Source organism: Epinephelus moara, chromosome 16 (genome assembly GCF_006386435.1).
Source record: "Epinephelus moara isolate mb chromosome 16, YSFRI_EMoa_1.0, whole genome shotgun sequence".
Taxonomy (NCBI): Eukaryota; Metazoa; Chordata; class Actinopteri; order Perciformes; family Serranidae; genus Epinephelus; species Epinephelus moara.
The window spans coordinates 30,821,921-30,837,701 of NC_065521.1; the positions used below are offsets into that span (position 1 = coordinate 30,821,921).

Consider the following 15,781-nt stretch of genomic DNA (forward strand, 5'->3'; position numbering starts at 1 on the left):
CAGTATCTCTGGCGTCCAGCTCTGTTGGCCCAGGGGGGCAGGTTTTTCATGTGGAAACAAGCGAGGTCGTCCTGAGGGGGGATCCGCTCACAGGTTTTGGGATCCAGCTGCAGGGGGGTGTCTTTGCCACAGAAACCCTGTCCGCTCCCCCAGTCATCCGCTTTATTGAGCCCGACAGCCCAGCTGAGAGGTAACACACTGAGACACCTAACGAGTAAACAAGCATCATATAGGGGGTCACCTTGAAGCAGACGGCCGCAGTGCTAATCATTCAGCCACATGTGAAAAAAGGATAATTTTAGCCTCATGTCTCAATGAGTATTTCAGCTGAAGGCAGGCGCATTAGAGCTGCGTTTGTCTCACACTGTGGTTCCCAAATATGAGGTCAGGACCTACAGAGAGCCATAAGATAATTAAAGGGACAGTTCACCCCAAAATAAAAAATACATATTTTTCCTCTTACCTGTGCCTATTCATCAGTCTAGATTTTTTGGTGTGAGTTGTTGAGTGTTGGAGATAACGGCCGTAGAGATGTCTGCCTTCTCTCCAGTATAATGGAACTAGACGGCACTCGACTTGTGGTGCTTAAAGTGCTAAAAAATATACTTGAAAAAATGTCTCTTTCCAGAAATCATGACCCGGTTACTCAAGATAATCCACAGACCTTGTTGTGAGCAGCTTCATGTAGGAACTATTTTTCTTTCTACCAAACTACACCCGCGTATCACTGTATCACTGCACAGTAGGAAGTGTGCACCTACTACTAGCTAGCACCACTAATGTTAGAGCTCAGCAGAGGAGAAGCCATTAATGTTTACATCTTGTGCTGTCACAAGAACGAGCCTCTCATCCATGAGTGGAGTTGCAGGAAAAACGTCATCCTGTAGAGCATACATCCTATTTTGCATCTAAATGAGGCTCAGAAGTCAAAATATTCAAATAAAGCATGAAGAAAAACAGTCTGTGGTTGAACTGGTCACAACTGGTAAACGTAAGTAGGCTATATAACTTATAACAGTGTGTCTTAAGTAGATATTGCTTTGTTTTAAGGAGACGGGAATTGATAAGATTTTATTGACATCAAAGCCCTTATTGATTCTGCTCATCAGTTTAATTCTTTATTGATTCCCATATTGATTCCTTAGGTATGACTACACCCTGTGCAGAATGAATAGTGTTAATTGCGGCACCTAATTTACTTTTAAATTTAGTGATTTCTTCTCACCTATAGGCACTGTCCGTCTCTACATTATCACTTAGTTTTTATATGTTCATGACAATTTATATACGTTTTGTCATAATTCTCATTTTACAAAAGCTACTTTTAATTTTAGATTAAGTCTTGTTTGGGTGATGAAAAGCAGGTTATCAACGAATGTTTTTTATTTTCGCTGACAAAAATTGAGCATAGTGTTAGTTCAGACAGGACACGATGTTAAGCTCAGCTCACATCCCAGCTACATCAGCTGATGTCAAACAGCCCATTCAACTGATGGAGCAGCTGATTGATGGAAGTTGATAGATCACATGATTCCTTTCTATGCAACCAAATCTCATTCAAGGCCCTATTTAAACTGCTCTGGCCTTCCTACTGTTGCTGCTTCCTCTGCAAGCTGCTTTGCAACCCACCTTTGCTGCTTCCTCTGCAAGCTGCTTTGCAACCCACCTCCACCCCAGCTCCTCCTTTTTTATGTTGTGTCTGACTTATCAGTGTCATTTCTGTTTGTCATTGATGCTGCTCTGTTCTGTTCCCAGGGGATCTTTGCTGCTGCTCTCCCCGCCTTAGGCTTTCCATGTAGGTGCATGGAAATGTGGAGAGGTGTGCTTTGGGGTTTTTGGGGCTTTCTGCTGCGTGGGAACTGCCCATTGGTCCAACAGCCCATTGTTCCGACATCCCATTGTTCCGACCATATTAAACCCATTGTTCCGAAGTCCCGTTGTTCCGACATCATCATGATGCCCTGTGGTTAAGGTCTGGTTAGGTTTAGGCACAAAAACCACTTGGTTAGGGTCAGGAAAAGATCATGGTGTGGGTTAAAATGAAAAAGAAAGTGACAAACACATAAGCCGTGAGCCTGCTTCACCTCAAGCCCCCATCAAGCCTTTCCCAGCTGACCGGGAGCCGTTCAGCACTGCGGACCGTCGGACTAATGCGATGTCGGACCAATGGGCTGTCGGACCAATGACATGGACCCTTCTGCGTAGGCCTAGGAAAGGTAGAGGCCCCAGAACAGAGCCATACCGCCAAATATAACACTGCAAATGGAAATAAAAGTTGTCTTTGACTAAAGTGTTCCTCGCTGAATTAACACTGTGCAGCAAGCATGAAAGGGGGAGCTGATGGGCGAGTCAAGCTAGCTGTAGCAACAGTCTGTCACCATTCGCTGGGGGTTCCACCATTACTCAAAATGATCATTTAGCAGACATTACAAGCTGCACTGTTGTTATCCCTCTTTATGAAATGAAGCCACGCATTGGACCGTTTCTTTATCTCCGCCATGACTCCTTCTTGTCAGAAGTTTCCAGCAGCGTAAATGAATGAGTCTGACGTCATAGTTATGCAATATGAAAATGTCTGAAAAACATGCCAGCATCAAGAAAGAAATTTATAAGCTCAGAGGCGATGGATTGGACAATTTGGAACCAGTTTTTAACTGGAAAGTTCTCAGTTCCTGTCACGAGACGAGCCCAAATCGTAAGTGCTCGACAACACTTGGCATGACAGTTTATTTCTTTAGTGAGGGAGGTCACTGCCCAAAATGTAATGAGGTCAACAGATGTTCTCAGTTATTTATAACAACAGTTACTTTAAGTCTGACGATCTTCATGGAACGGTCGTCTCCAGAAGTTAATTTATCACACATTAGACATGAGGCATTGATCCAGCCAGTGTTTTTTAATGGTGAAAAAACCTCCCTACTGGTATGAAGTACTGAATTGATCAGCACTGCATGTTGCAGTGTCATTAACACACAGCTCTGATCAGGCCAGTGTGTTGTATCTGTCCTTGTCTTGCAAGATTAATGATGGTGTCTGTGCAGGGCCGTGTCCCCTGGCTCTTGTAACACGATTAGTCCAGCAGCAGTTGGACAGGAGTGACTCAAGTACAGCATCCGACTGTGATGTTGGTGTCTCAGCCTCCACACAAGGTTAATGAGCAGCGGTGGTTAGTGAATTAATATCAGTTGACAGTGCTTCGGTGTTTGCCCTTGCAATTAGGGGTCTGATTAAATGTGTGATATGTGGGATTTTTTTTTTTTTTTTTAATCCGTACGAGCACTCGCTTTGCTGAGGTGATTTTCCAAGTTCGAGTAAGGTCAGTGCTCAGTGTGTTTACGTAAAGTCCAGAGGCCATATCATTTTATAGATGGCATTTTAAACGTTCAGCCTATGTGACATGTGGTGTCACATCGGCTCAGTGTGTCACTCATCAGACCCTTTTCACTGAAAGCAGAAATCACAAGCCTTGCTGATACTAGTGTGGGCATGTCGAAGCCATTAGTAGATCAATCGATTAGTTTATCAACAGACATTTGTATAATTTAAGTATTTTTTGAAGCAAAAAATGACAAACATTTGCTGCATCCAGCCTCAAAGGAATACTTCACCCCCCAAAATGATCATTTGTGTATCATTTTTTTCCACCCCATGTTACACTGAGTTAATGAAGGCAATGTTGTTTCTCTCACGTCTCCTCAGTGAATGAAGAATACAAAAAATCTTGATGAATTGAAGTCATAGCGGTCTGCGTTTAACAACAGCAAAACTCTATCAAAACATCTGTTTACAGACTCTCACACAGCTCACACAGTATAATCCAACTTCCATTTTTCCAGTTGTTTGCTCAGCACTGATACACAAGTGATCATTTCAGGGGTGAAGTATTCCTTTATTTGTGAGAAATTGATATGTATTTGGTTTTATATCATTTCTAATTCAATAGCTTTGCGTTTATAACTGTTGGTTGGACTAAACAATGAAGCTGGGGAAGACTTGTTTCTGCAAAAAAAAAAAAAGAAGTAATTATTTTATATACCAGTATGTAGTTTGTTCTCAGGTCTCTTGTCAAAAAGATATTTATCCTAGTGACACCCTCTGAATGAATAATTAACCTAAAGACGTTACCTTGGGCTCTGGGAAACTGTGATGGTAATTTTTCACTTCAATACTTTGAATAATTGTTAGTTGAAGCCCAATTTTAATTATTAACAAGTTGTTGTTTTTTACATTATTTTGTAATGTTTACACACAATTACATTTTTATTTTCATATTATTTTATTTTATTTTATTTTATCTTATTTTGTTTTACTTCATTTCATTTCATACAAACTGTTGTGGGGGGCAACAGTCTCTCACANAATAATTGTTAGTTGAAGCCCAATTTTAATTATTAACAAGTTTGGTTTTTTTTACATTATTTTGTAATGTTTACACACAATTACATTTTTATATTATTTTATTTTATTTTATTTTATCTTATTTTGTTTTACTTCATTTCATTTCATACAAACTGTTGTGGGGGGCAACAGTCTCTCACATGAGCTTTATTTCCACTCTAAGGCTCTTTGTGTGCGTTTTCTGTGTGGAGGTGTGGGCTGCTGCAGGTCGGAGACAGACTGTTGTCCATTAATGGGATCCCAACTGAAGATGGCACTTTGGAGGAAGCCCATCAGCTGCTCAGAGACTCCGCTCTGGCCAATAAAGTCACAGTGGAGATTGAGTTTGATGTCGCAGGTATCAAATTGTGAAGATAAATTCTTATTGTGTGAAATCTCTCAGCGTATTTGTGTCTTTCCTCTGATATTTATCTTCACTTCAAATCCCAATTTAGAGTCAGTGGTTCCCAGCAGCGGCACCTTCCACGTTAAACTACCAAAGAGGAGAGGAGTGGAGCTGGGCATCACCATCAGTGGTGAGTTTGTTATGAAGGTGACACACAGCAGGGGGCAGTGTTGCTCAATAATACTCAACAGACCCGCAAACTGTAAATCTTCTTTTGAATCAATGTCCTGTGATCCATAAAACTCCACGAGGGCACATACCTCATTACCTCTGAATAATACAGGCCTGTACCAGCATTCATCATTACTCTTTGTGCTCTGGGCAAACACAAACAGGAAGCTGAGTATGATTAGTGCACCAAAAAGAAAAGGGAGTTCAAATGGTTTTATCCTCGTATCAAATGTCCTAGAATAAAAACACACTTTATTTTCTTGTCTTTCACCAGCAAGTAAGAAACCTGGCAAGCCCCTCATCATCTCTGACATCAGAAAAGGAAGCATAGCACACAGGTATGTCCCAACGTCACACAGAAATAATCATATTACTAGGTACATGTTTAGTTTTTTTTGTAAATACAACAACGCTTTTCAGGTCACATTAAGGAGACACTGTTACTCAACACTTAACAGTCAGGGTGAACTAGGTTTTCTAGGCTTATGTGGGATTATTTCATGAGCAAAATAAAATTGTTTTGTGAATCCACTGTGTAATACAAGCCTAATTGGATTGAGCTATCAAAACTGGATCAGTAGGGCAGAGCAGCTACATTTCAGAAGGGCTCAGTGTTGATTAGGTTGAGGGTGAGGTTACGGTGACCCCCGAGGATCCCACTGAGACACTAACGCTAATAGGATTCTCAGTGAGTCAGGAGGAGCAGCTCCCGGGGCCCAGTTGATACTTGTGATCCTCTCGTTTTTGTGTCCGCTAGAACAGGCACTCTGGAGCCAGGAGACCGGCTGCTGGCCATCGACAGTGTGCGTCTGGAGAACTGCACCATGGAGGACGCCATGCACGTCCTGCAGCAGGCTGAGGACATGGTCAAACTCCGCATCCAGAAAGATGAGGACAACATTGGTACATTAGTCCCTTAAAACGTCAAACATACAACCTGTGGAAAGAAACCAAGCACATTTACTCAAGTATTTAAGTACAGTTTTGAGGTACATAAACGAATACTTCTCCCACAAAAGGATCATTTGTATATCAGTAGCCCTTTTTACACAGAGATCGCACTGGAGAGCCACTACAACGTCTCTTCTTCATGCCTCCTTTGCATTTTTACCCAGAACCAAACAACGGCGGCATCATTAGGCTCCAGTGTGTGATTACACATTGCATAGCAGCTTTGCGGAATCAAAAGAGGTGTGACGGGCGTGACATGTAAGACAGCAACGTCAGGCTCTAATGTAAAATATAACGTACACTTCGGCAGCGCTTTCTAAATAACAGCAATGGCATTAACAAGGCAACAACAATAATTTATCGTCCCTGTCAAATGGCAGCTGATCTGGTCCTCTACTTGGATAGTAAGTCTTTGAGTTAGCCGCTAATTGCTAACAGCTCATTTTTAAATCTCCCATAGTGGGTTGCACGTATAACACGTCGTCAAAATGTCACACCTGTTCCGCCCATATCCTGTTTCTACAGACACCATTTCAGCACTGTTACTACCTGCTGTGGTAGATTTAAGGTACGACCAGTATGTCCCCCCCATTCTGTGATCATACCTTATATGCAAAACGGTGGGGCAGCACAACGGCATAATATTCCCACCTTAAACAGGCGGTGTAACAGACACAAGCATTTAGCATTAAGCACTTCTGCTTAATGACTACACGAGCAGAGTCCAAAATGCATGCACTTGCCCAGGTGCTCTTCTCACATGCATACATGTTTTAAATAGTGAGTTTATAGCAAAAATACATGTGTTTTGATCAAATGGTTATTTTGTGGGTGGAGTATTCCTTTAATTTTTTTCCATTTGTTGCAATACTTAATACTTAACTCCACTACATCTCAGAGGCAATATTATACTCTTTACTCCATTACAATTATTTAAAAGTCGTCTTGTCAATATTTTATATAAAAACATATGATAAGCTAATAAAATACACAACAGTATCAAAGATTAAACCAGCAGCTCCTTTTTGAAAAAGAAAAAGAACTCAAATTTGTGTTGCTGAACTTTTTAAACTTGTTTTTCCTCTTTGCAACCCCGTTTATAACCTCACAACCCCTCAGATTTTCCTGGTGACCTTTGATGGTGGTCCACTGGACTAGGGTTGCAAGTAACAATGATTTGCTTTAACCATTTTTTTTTTTCGCACCAATAATCGATTCATTTTTCATAAACATGTTAAGAAAGATGTCTATCATAAATTGCCTATTTTTACCAGGTTTTCCCGTGTTTAAAAAACCCTTGTACATGTACTGATTTTGGTGAAAAGGGGGTGTTAATGTGTACCACATTTTTAAACTTGTCTTTTTTGCAGCTGTAGAGCCTACAAGCAGCAGCCTATGTTGAGTAGTAAAGGCTGAATTTTCAAATAGAACACAGAGAGCTGAAACTGGGTTATAGCTCAATCTAGTTAAAATGATAAAGAGCCATGAACACATTTCCAAAAACAAAAAGTACAGGAAATAACTAGACACTTTTAACATCTGTAAGATGTAGTATAGGTCTCCATGGATAACCTATGTCTATATTTTCCTGAGTCTTATGTGCGGTATCTACGGTTTCCTCCATGTGTTGTAGATGAGTTGGAGATGTCTGGCTCTATAATCTACACAGTTGAGCTGAAGAGATATAACGGACCACTGGGTATCACGATCTCTGGCACAGAGGAGCCCTTTGACCCCATCGTCATTTCTGGCCTCACCAAGAAGGGCCTGGCAGAGAGGTGAGAGAAGAACAGGGGGAGAGGTGAGGAATGAAAGGTCAGGGGTAAAGACAGTTATTTGAGAAGATGGTGATACTAACATTAGGCTAAGGCTGCACAAATCAGTAGTGGTCCCCTTTGGATTTTTTCTGAGTAAACAAGACAGTAAACAATGTCTGTCTCGTCCTTTTCTACAACAAGAAGCCTCTTTGTTTCCGTCCCAGTCGGCGCACTGGCAGCCTGACAGGTTTCCACCGGCCCGCCTGTCGGTACTGTCTGGTATAGTCTGGTATCTCTGTCTCCTCTGCTCTCCTAACCCTGCAGGACCGGGGCCATCCATATAGGGGACCGAGTCCTGGCCATCAACGGGGTCAGTCTGAAGGGAAAGCCACTGAGTGAGGCCATCCACCTCCTGCAGATGGCCGGGGAGTCCGTCACCCTCAAGATCAAAAAACAAGCCGACCGTATGTGTTTTAGTTATTTCCTTTTGATTACTTATAGTGGTTTGCAAAAACTTATTTCACAGAAACAGTTGCAGATTGAGACCAAAACAATTTAAAAATGAAATGGAACAAAAGTATAGGCAAAAGAAGAAAAGCCAAGAAAAATGGAGGAAAATAAATATTGAAATAAATAGAGATGCATTGTGTACAAAACATTCACTTTTTCACATTCCATTTGTTTGTTTGATAGATCTAAAACATGTCCTATGAATCAAAGGTTTCCAGCTTGGTCATTCACTTGTGCAAAGGGCATCCCAGTCAAAGGTCCAGTGTTAGGGGGATGTATATTGGCAGAAATGGAATATAAGTATATTTTCTTTAGTGTATAATCACCTAAAAATAAGAATCATGGTGTTTTCGCTACCTTAAACTGAGTCGTTTATATCCACATAGGGAGCAGGTCCTCGCCTGTGGAGATCACTATATTACACCATCATGTTTTTACAGTTTTTACAGTGGCTCTAAAGCCCCGTCTCCTCCAAACACTTTCGGTATGGTACCTGTGGATCCAACCCTTCAGACATGGTACCGAGACCCCAGCGTTTCCACTGCAATCAATACTCTTTTATGTGGGTGGGGTTGTTGTCACTCACTGCTCCATCCAGCACTTACTGTATTTCCTCCTTTATGTGTGCCTCGTTTATTGTCCACAGAATGAGGCTAAACGCTGACATTTTCAGAACAAAATAAAACAGGCTGCAGTGAGAGTCTCTCTCCATGGGATATTTAAAAATAGCAGGTTTGTCCATTTAGTCCTTCTCAGGCAAGCTCACATGAACAACGCTCTGCAACACTTTTTTTTTCTCAGAGTGAGGATTGGGATATACGCAGTACACACAACCCGGTCAGAATTGATATATAATTCTAAACGCTTGAAGATCCACTCATTACTAAAAGTGTATGTCATATAGAAACTAAAGTAATGGTCAAAGTTGGCAGTGAATTTTAAGGTTGTGCTAATGGATTCACGTCTTCATCTGAGTAACATTACAAGTCAATGTTCCACCTAAAAGTTGCCGGCAGTCAGCCCAGTGAATAAAGTTATTTTTTCTGCTGTTCTGCTGCAAGAGGCAACAAAACATCCTTTCATTTTATAGTTATAGTCTACTAATAAAACTCTCCATGGTATGAACAGTGGTTACATGAGCCTCAAAACCAGCCACAACTCAGCCCTGAGCAGAGTGACCGTCCTCTACCGACCAATCTACATACTGCAGTGTTCACAGCTCCACCTTTTAGTACCAGATCTGTGTGCTAGGTACCCCAACAGAGGGGGGACCAAAAATGGGGATGATACGGAACGGTTCCATTGGTACCATCCACAACTCTTCACAGTGGAAATGGAAAAAAAAGCGCACTGAACTGAATGTCTATTGAATGTTGAAGGAATTCAGTTGGTTGCAGTCCACAAACTTCACTGCTAGAAGCCACTAAATCCCCCTAAATTTTACAAACTGGACCTTTAAGCCAACAGTCAGATATATATTTTCCCTTTGTCGTTCGGCAATTGTTCATCATTCTCTTGATCCTACTGCAAGACAGCGAACTTTATTTACATAACACTTCAAAAAGTTAGAGAGATCCTTATCTCTTTAATGATTTTAAACTTAGAATAATGAACATGGTCACTGCTGGCTGCAGTCGCCTCTATTAACTAACAAACACATGAGTAACTAGAGACCATCTTGGCATCACTCCAGCCACAATACAGGAATCTGCACGTGAAACGAATGCGGAATAATATAGGGAGTGGGGGACAATGGCGCCTTCCCTGCTTCCTATCCCCCTACTTCTCGACCCCCCTGCTCAGACCACACCCACACTCAAACTCAGACTTCATTGTAATCTCAAGTACACAGCCTTGAAGTTTCATTACTGTGTCACGTACGGGTGCTACACTATTGTAGTGTCAACATCAGCCCACAGACAGACAGGCATAGAAACACCTGGCAAAATACTCGGAACGTCTACAGTGGTAGTTCACACTACAATAGGTGTCTCGAGGAGCACATTTTTCTACGATGACACACACAAACACACACAAAAACTCACAAGGTCACAAACAATACCCCGCTGCTGCAGCTTGTGAATATTGCTGCTTTGTTACTGCACTGTGTTACGTAATGTATTCTTAGTCATACCTATTGTGCCTGATTTGATGTTGTTGTCCTGTTATGCGTTGGATGCTGCAATTTGACCCTGTTTTGGCTCAATCTCACTTGTAAAACAGGTTTTAATCTCAATGTGACATCCTGGTTAAATACAGGTTATGCTTTATATGGACGGCGCTTTACAAGAGAAGGAAAAGAGAAAAGGGAAAAAGAGACAGAGAACATAGACATATTAAAAACAGGGAGACATAGTGTACAAACCAGAAAAAATAAAATTGTAAAATGACGAAAATAAGTTAGTTCAACAACTAACAATGTTAGTTTAACAATGATTTGACTCACTGTTCGTTCCCAGAGTCTGATGGCCGGCGGCCTCCTGACAGAGTAGCTGGGTTTTTAAGTGACACAGAGGATGACCTGACAGACTCCCAGAAGACCAGTAAACACTCAGAGGTCTACTCTGCCACTCTGCCCAGTATAGACTCTGCTATGAGCTCCTGGGATAGCTCAGGGTTCGACGCGGGCTACAGTAGCCAAGGTGAGGTCCACTGGATGCTTGTTGTCTATTAATTACCAATTTCCTGTCTTATCTGATAAGTTCAGTTAATTTTCTTGTTTTTTATTTTTTTTTTATTTTTCAGCAACATATCTTCACAAAGCATCCGATATACTGCTCAATCCAAATGAGTGGAGACGCACAAAACACAGGAGCCAGACCAGCTCCAGCTCTGCAGGCCTGGTCCACCACGCAACGTTGTACGACGGGAGATTCACTGAGGATGAGTGGGACAAGATACCAGGGTGAGTGCACAGGCCTGCACTTCCCTTCCTGTTTACATCTTACATCTTGCTTCAGTGTAGCTTTAAGTGTTTATGATTTCTCAGTAAACAGCATATTTAATTTAAATCATGTTCTGTGTACTAACAGTGGTGGGAAGTAACTGAGTGTATTTATTCAAGAACTGGACTTGTGTTGTTTTAGGAAATTTCATGCTGTACGTCTTCTGTGCTAGATTTCAGAGGGACATATTGTAATTTTGCATCACATGTTTTTGACAGATATAGATACTAGTCTCGCTACAGATAAAACACATGATAATCCTATAGGTAATATAACACATATTCAGACACACATTCATTTGTCTGTCAATTACTTACCCCGTGTTACATTGAATTCTTGGAGAAAACTTTTTCTCACATGCCATGAGAAAAATTTTGATGAATGGTGCCGCATTTATTGGCAAAACTCGATCAAAATTTCCATTTATAAACTCTGGTACGACTCATGCAGCAAAATCTGAGCCTCATTCATCCAGTTGTGTGCTAGGTACTTCCCAAACACATTCATTTCCGCTAAAACGTGAACAGTCTCACACATGGATGGGTGCATTTGAATTGACATTCCATTGAAATCTAACCTTGAGCTTTTTCACTGCTGAGGAACATGGGTGGGTGGATGACAGAAGAACTCCTGGTCAATGAACAAGCTTGAAGGCTGGAAGGTATTCCCACTGAATGCACAAGCAGAGTTTAAACAGAGCAGCAAATAAAGTCAAAGCAAAAAGCTGCAGTTTCTCTAATGGCCACTTGAGGCTGGCTCCAAGAGCGCGTCAATCCCCATAGACCCCTCATGTTAAAATGTCCAGCAGAACAGCAGAAATAAACATTTCACAGACCGAATATGCAATCCTATAAAGATGTGTTTTCAGGTGGGATTTGAAAGTGGAGAGGGAGTCAATATTGCGAAAATCGTGGAGGAGAGAGTTCCAGAGGCGGAGGGCAGAATGGCTGAAGGCTCTAGAAGCCACGGTAGTCAAGCGGCAGATGGTGGTGTGTGTTGGAGTGCAGAAGATGGTCTAAGAGTACGGGAGGGTGTGTAGATATGAAAGAGTTCAGACAGGTAAGAAGGGGCTTGATTATGAGGGGTCTTAAAGGTGATAAGCAGAATCTTGAAATTGATGTGACGTTCAGCAGGAAGCCAGTGAAGTTGGAGTGATGTGATCTGTGGAGGGGGTTCTGGTAATGATACGGCTGGCTGAATTCTGGACCAACTGGAGTTTATGAAGACACTTGAGAGGGAGGCCAAAGATAGTAGAGGTGTAAGTGACGGGCGAAGACAATTAATATTTCGTAGCAGCCTGAGTAACATTGTTGATGATGTTGACATTGATATTTTTTTTTATTAATTTAAGAATGTAACAGAACTGCAACAAAATAAGTTTTTTTTTATATCCTATAAAAAATTATACCGGCATTATCGTGAATGAGATGATATGGCTAACCCCTATTGTGCACCTGGGCAAGCATGAACTGTTTAGGAAGTACTGAGCATACCACTGCATAAATGAGACTTGGATTATACTGCAGTTGTGTGACCGCCTGCGTGATGTTTCCATATAGTTTTGCTGTTGTTAAACGCGGCCCCCTGTTCATTCAATTCATCAAGAATTTTCCCCGTTTTTGGATTCTTCATTCACTGTGGAGGCATCCAAGAAAAACAGTTTTCTTTACAAATTCAATGACTTAAATTCAACATATGGTGAGTAATTAATATTCAGATGATCATTTTGGGGGATGAAGTATTCTTTTAAAGATTAAACCAGGGATTTCCAACCTTTTTGGCTTGCGACCTCTGACAAAAAAAAACAGTCATCCTCTTGTCATGTTACAGATGTCTTTAAGTTGTTCGTAAAGAGACTTTTTACCTTTTTAAACTTCTGACATTGCTTCATTTATATAACAGTTTAAGGCCTAAAAATTATTCAATATTCCACAAAACAACAAAGATCAGACGAAATTTAAAAACCGTGGTATTGGTACTTTATTGAAGTAAAGGATCTGAGTTCATTCCACCACTGTGAATATATTAAAGCTTCTGTGATTTTTCTTTTCCCTTCTTTGGGTTCGTTGACAAAGTCAAACTGCACTGTCTGAATTATTTTCTCTTCATTTTGTGTTGTATGCTTTCGTGTTTTGTGCTTCTCCAAAACTGTCCTTTTCTCTTCTTTCTCAGGTATTCTCTCTCTCATCTGCTTTACTAACTGCCCACGAGCTCTTTGGTGTTTCACATAGATGCATCTTTTTCTGTCACCCCTTGTCCACAACAAAAACGTTTCCACAGAAAGCACCTAAAGCGCCCAAGGATACATCAGCCTTATCTGTCTCTTCACACTTCATTTTTTTTCTGAACTTTTGTGTCACATGCTTTCAATTTTCTGCTTTTTTGGGGGGGCGGAGGGGGCGACGTTACTTTTGTAGAAGTGAACTCTTTTAAAGGTTTTATCTAATGTAGTGGACTCCTCAGCGTTCGCCACAAGTGAGAGAATTTACAGTAAAACCCTCAATGTGGTCCTGAGAGGTTTTCAAAGGGATTCCTCCAGCACGCAGCACAAAAACTGCATTTCCCATGCTGCCTTTTGTAAGCGGCACCAACCTCAAGACCTGCAGGGCTGCTCTCATGTTCTGGTTCCTGCGTTGTCATAGATTCGTCAGCCCCCCTCGTTGCCATGGCACCCTGAACCAGGAGGACAGCTTCTGGTCCCAGGCTTTGCAGGACCTTGAGACCTGCGGCCAGTCAGAGATTCTCAGGGAGCTGGAGGTAAGCTGGCCTGTCATCTCCACCCCGCCTTCCTGCTCCTGTTTCCTCTCCTCCATCTGTTTTGTCCTACTCACGTATTCATAGACCGGTGTCGGCCTAGATGACAATACCAGATGAAGCATTATGATAATCGCCAGAGTGCGTAATCTGTTATTAAATCTGACAAGCAGCGTCGGGCACCTGCTGCCATACTGACCCAGAAAGGCTTTTCTGCAACGCCCTGGCCTCTAATCTGTCTCTGTGAACACCTCATGAGAGATTATGTATTTGGATGTTTTCACTTGTCCAAATGGAAGTCTTTTTTTCTCTTTAACACGTGATGCTTTAATAATCCCTGATTTTGTGCTCTTTCAGGCATCCATGACAGGTAGCGCTCTCAGTCTGTACCTAGAGGAGACAAAGACCAACGACGACTCAATGTTCCAGTCTGAAATTAGTCCCATTAAGAGGGAGGGACTGCACAGCGACTCTAACAACAAGAGCAACCTGAACATGTCGACTGGAGCCAGAGACGTACCGTCACGGGGCAGAGGGGACCCCTCTGATATTTTGTCCCCTACCCCTCTGGCACTGCACAAGGTAGTTCACGTTAGCATAAATTGTTTCAAAGCAAACAACAAAAATTGAAGGGTGCTCTGATCAATCAGCCACTGAATGTTATCAACTCATATTCATTCTAAGTAACCGAATCATTTTTGAAGTAACTTCCAGGTACAAAAACCCCCACATCATGAACACAAAATAAAATGGTACCCCGATAATGCCGCCTAATTGGTCAGTCTTCAGCCACCTAAAAAAGGCCCTCTTAAATAAATCTATATCAGTTAGTTAGTTTGCACTGTATTTAAAATACTTTCACTGTTTTACCTTGCCGTCCTCTACCTGAAGCCGTTCTCTCAATCCCACCAGACTCCATTGACAAGAACAGTAATTTTACCTAGCAGAACATGAAAGTTGCTGGTCTACTGCTGCCTTGATCACTTAGTGGTGAGGTGGGCACCATGTACCATTGACATACCGTAAAACTTCATGTAATAGCCCAGGCTATTATTTGCTTAAATCACTGAAATAAACGGGCCTATATTTGGGACAGACTAAAGGAATATGAATAATTTACAGGGTAATCTAGGAATGGACACATAATTTGATTTAGCCAACAACCTGGTTTTATACATCCAAAGAACTTCTATTACATAAAATGAAATGCTTGGCGACAAGATCAGGCGTCCAATTGAGACAGGCATTTATTTGTCCAAATGTGAAGCCACACCAGGCTAGTAAAAGGGACTGGGTGTCTAACTGAAGTGCTACGGTATGACTTGGTACACACAGGTGGGGTGTCATGAAAGCAGCCGAACAACATGTGGCAAAAACTATATACATTTGTTCTGTCATATCTGACATGATGGGACCAAAAAAGCTTCTTCTCTAACATCAGTATTGATCATCAGATTGATCCTACCCAGGATCCATCTAGTAGGTGTGGATGTGGCTCAAGGAGGTAGAGCAGGTCGTCCACTTGAGAAAGGTGCTTAGAAAGGTGCTGTACAAGTTGATTTACAATCTAGCAGTGAGGATTTCACATTGCAACCAGCTGAAACTTCTCAGAGTTAGAATTCCATCAGTGTTCAGGTTTTTACAGGGAGCCAGTTTATCCACAGAGGTCTCTTCCTCTCCAAAACAAATGAACCTATTGATTTAAAGGCGCTGTATGTAAGAATGTGGCCAAAACGGTTACTGCACTCAAATTCTAAATACTGCCGCGAGTCGTGTCCGCCCCCCCTCCCCTACAGATTCGAGGTTGCTGGACAGCGGCACGCTGGAGACTGATTTGGTTGCCCACGGGCGGCTGCCGTGGCAGGGCCGCGTCGCCGCGTCCTTGATCTTTGGTTTTCCAGCAGACCGTT

The 15,781-nt window shown here is 41.8% G+C and overlaps 1 protein-coding gene across 3 annotated transcripts in view; it reads left to right on the forward strand.

Moving 5' to 3' along the window:
* LOC126402752 (glutamate receptor-interacting protein 2-like) overlaps nucleotides 1–15,781 on the forward strand; it is a 44,450-nt gene that overhangs the window by 24,450 nt on the left and 4,219 nt on the right. For all 3 annotated transcript variants that reach the window (XM_050064985.1, XM_050064986.1, XM_050064987.1), the window contains exons 12-22: nucleotides 4–190; nucleotides 4,590–4,735; nucleotides 4,833–4,913; nucleotides 5,229–5,292; nucleotides 5,712–5,857; nucleotides 7,539–7,683; nucleotides 7,987–8,126; nucleotides 10,632–10,814; nucleotides 10,918–11,077; nucleotides 13,760–13,874; nucleotides 14,229–14,453. In XM_050064985.1, coding sequence (XP_049920942.1) covers nucleotides 4–190; nucleotides 4,590–4,735; nucleotides 4,833–4,913; nucleotides 5,229–5,292; nucleotides 5,712–5,857; nucleotides 7,539–7,683; nucleotides 7,987–8,126; nucleotides 10,632–10,814; nucleotides 10,918–11,077; nucleotides 13,760–13,874; nucleotides 14,229–14,453 — 1,592 coding nt within the window. The remainder of the gene's footprint in view (nucleotides 1–3; nucleotides 191–4,589; nucleotides 4,736–4,832; nucleotides 4,914–5,228; nucleotides 5,293–5,711; nucleotides 5,858–7,538; nucleotides 7,684–7,986; nucleotides 8,127–10,631; nucleotides 10,815–10,917; nucleotides 11,078–13,759; nucleotides 13,875–14,228; nucleotides 14,454–15,781) is intronic.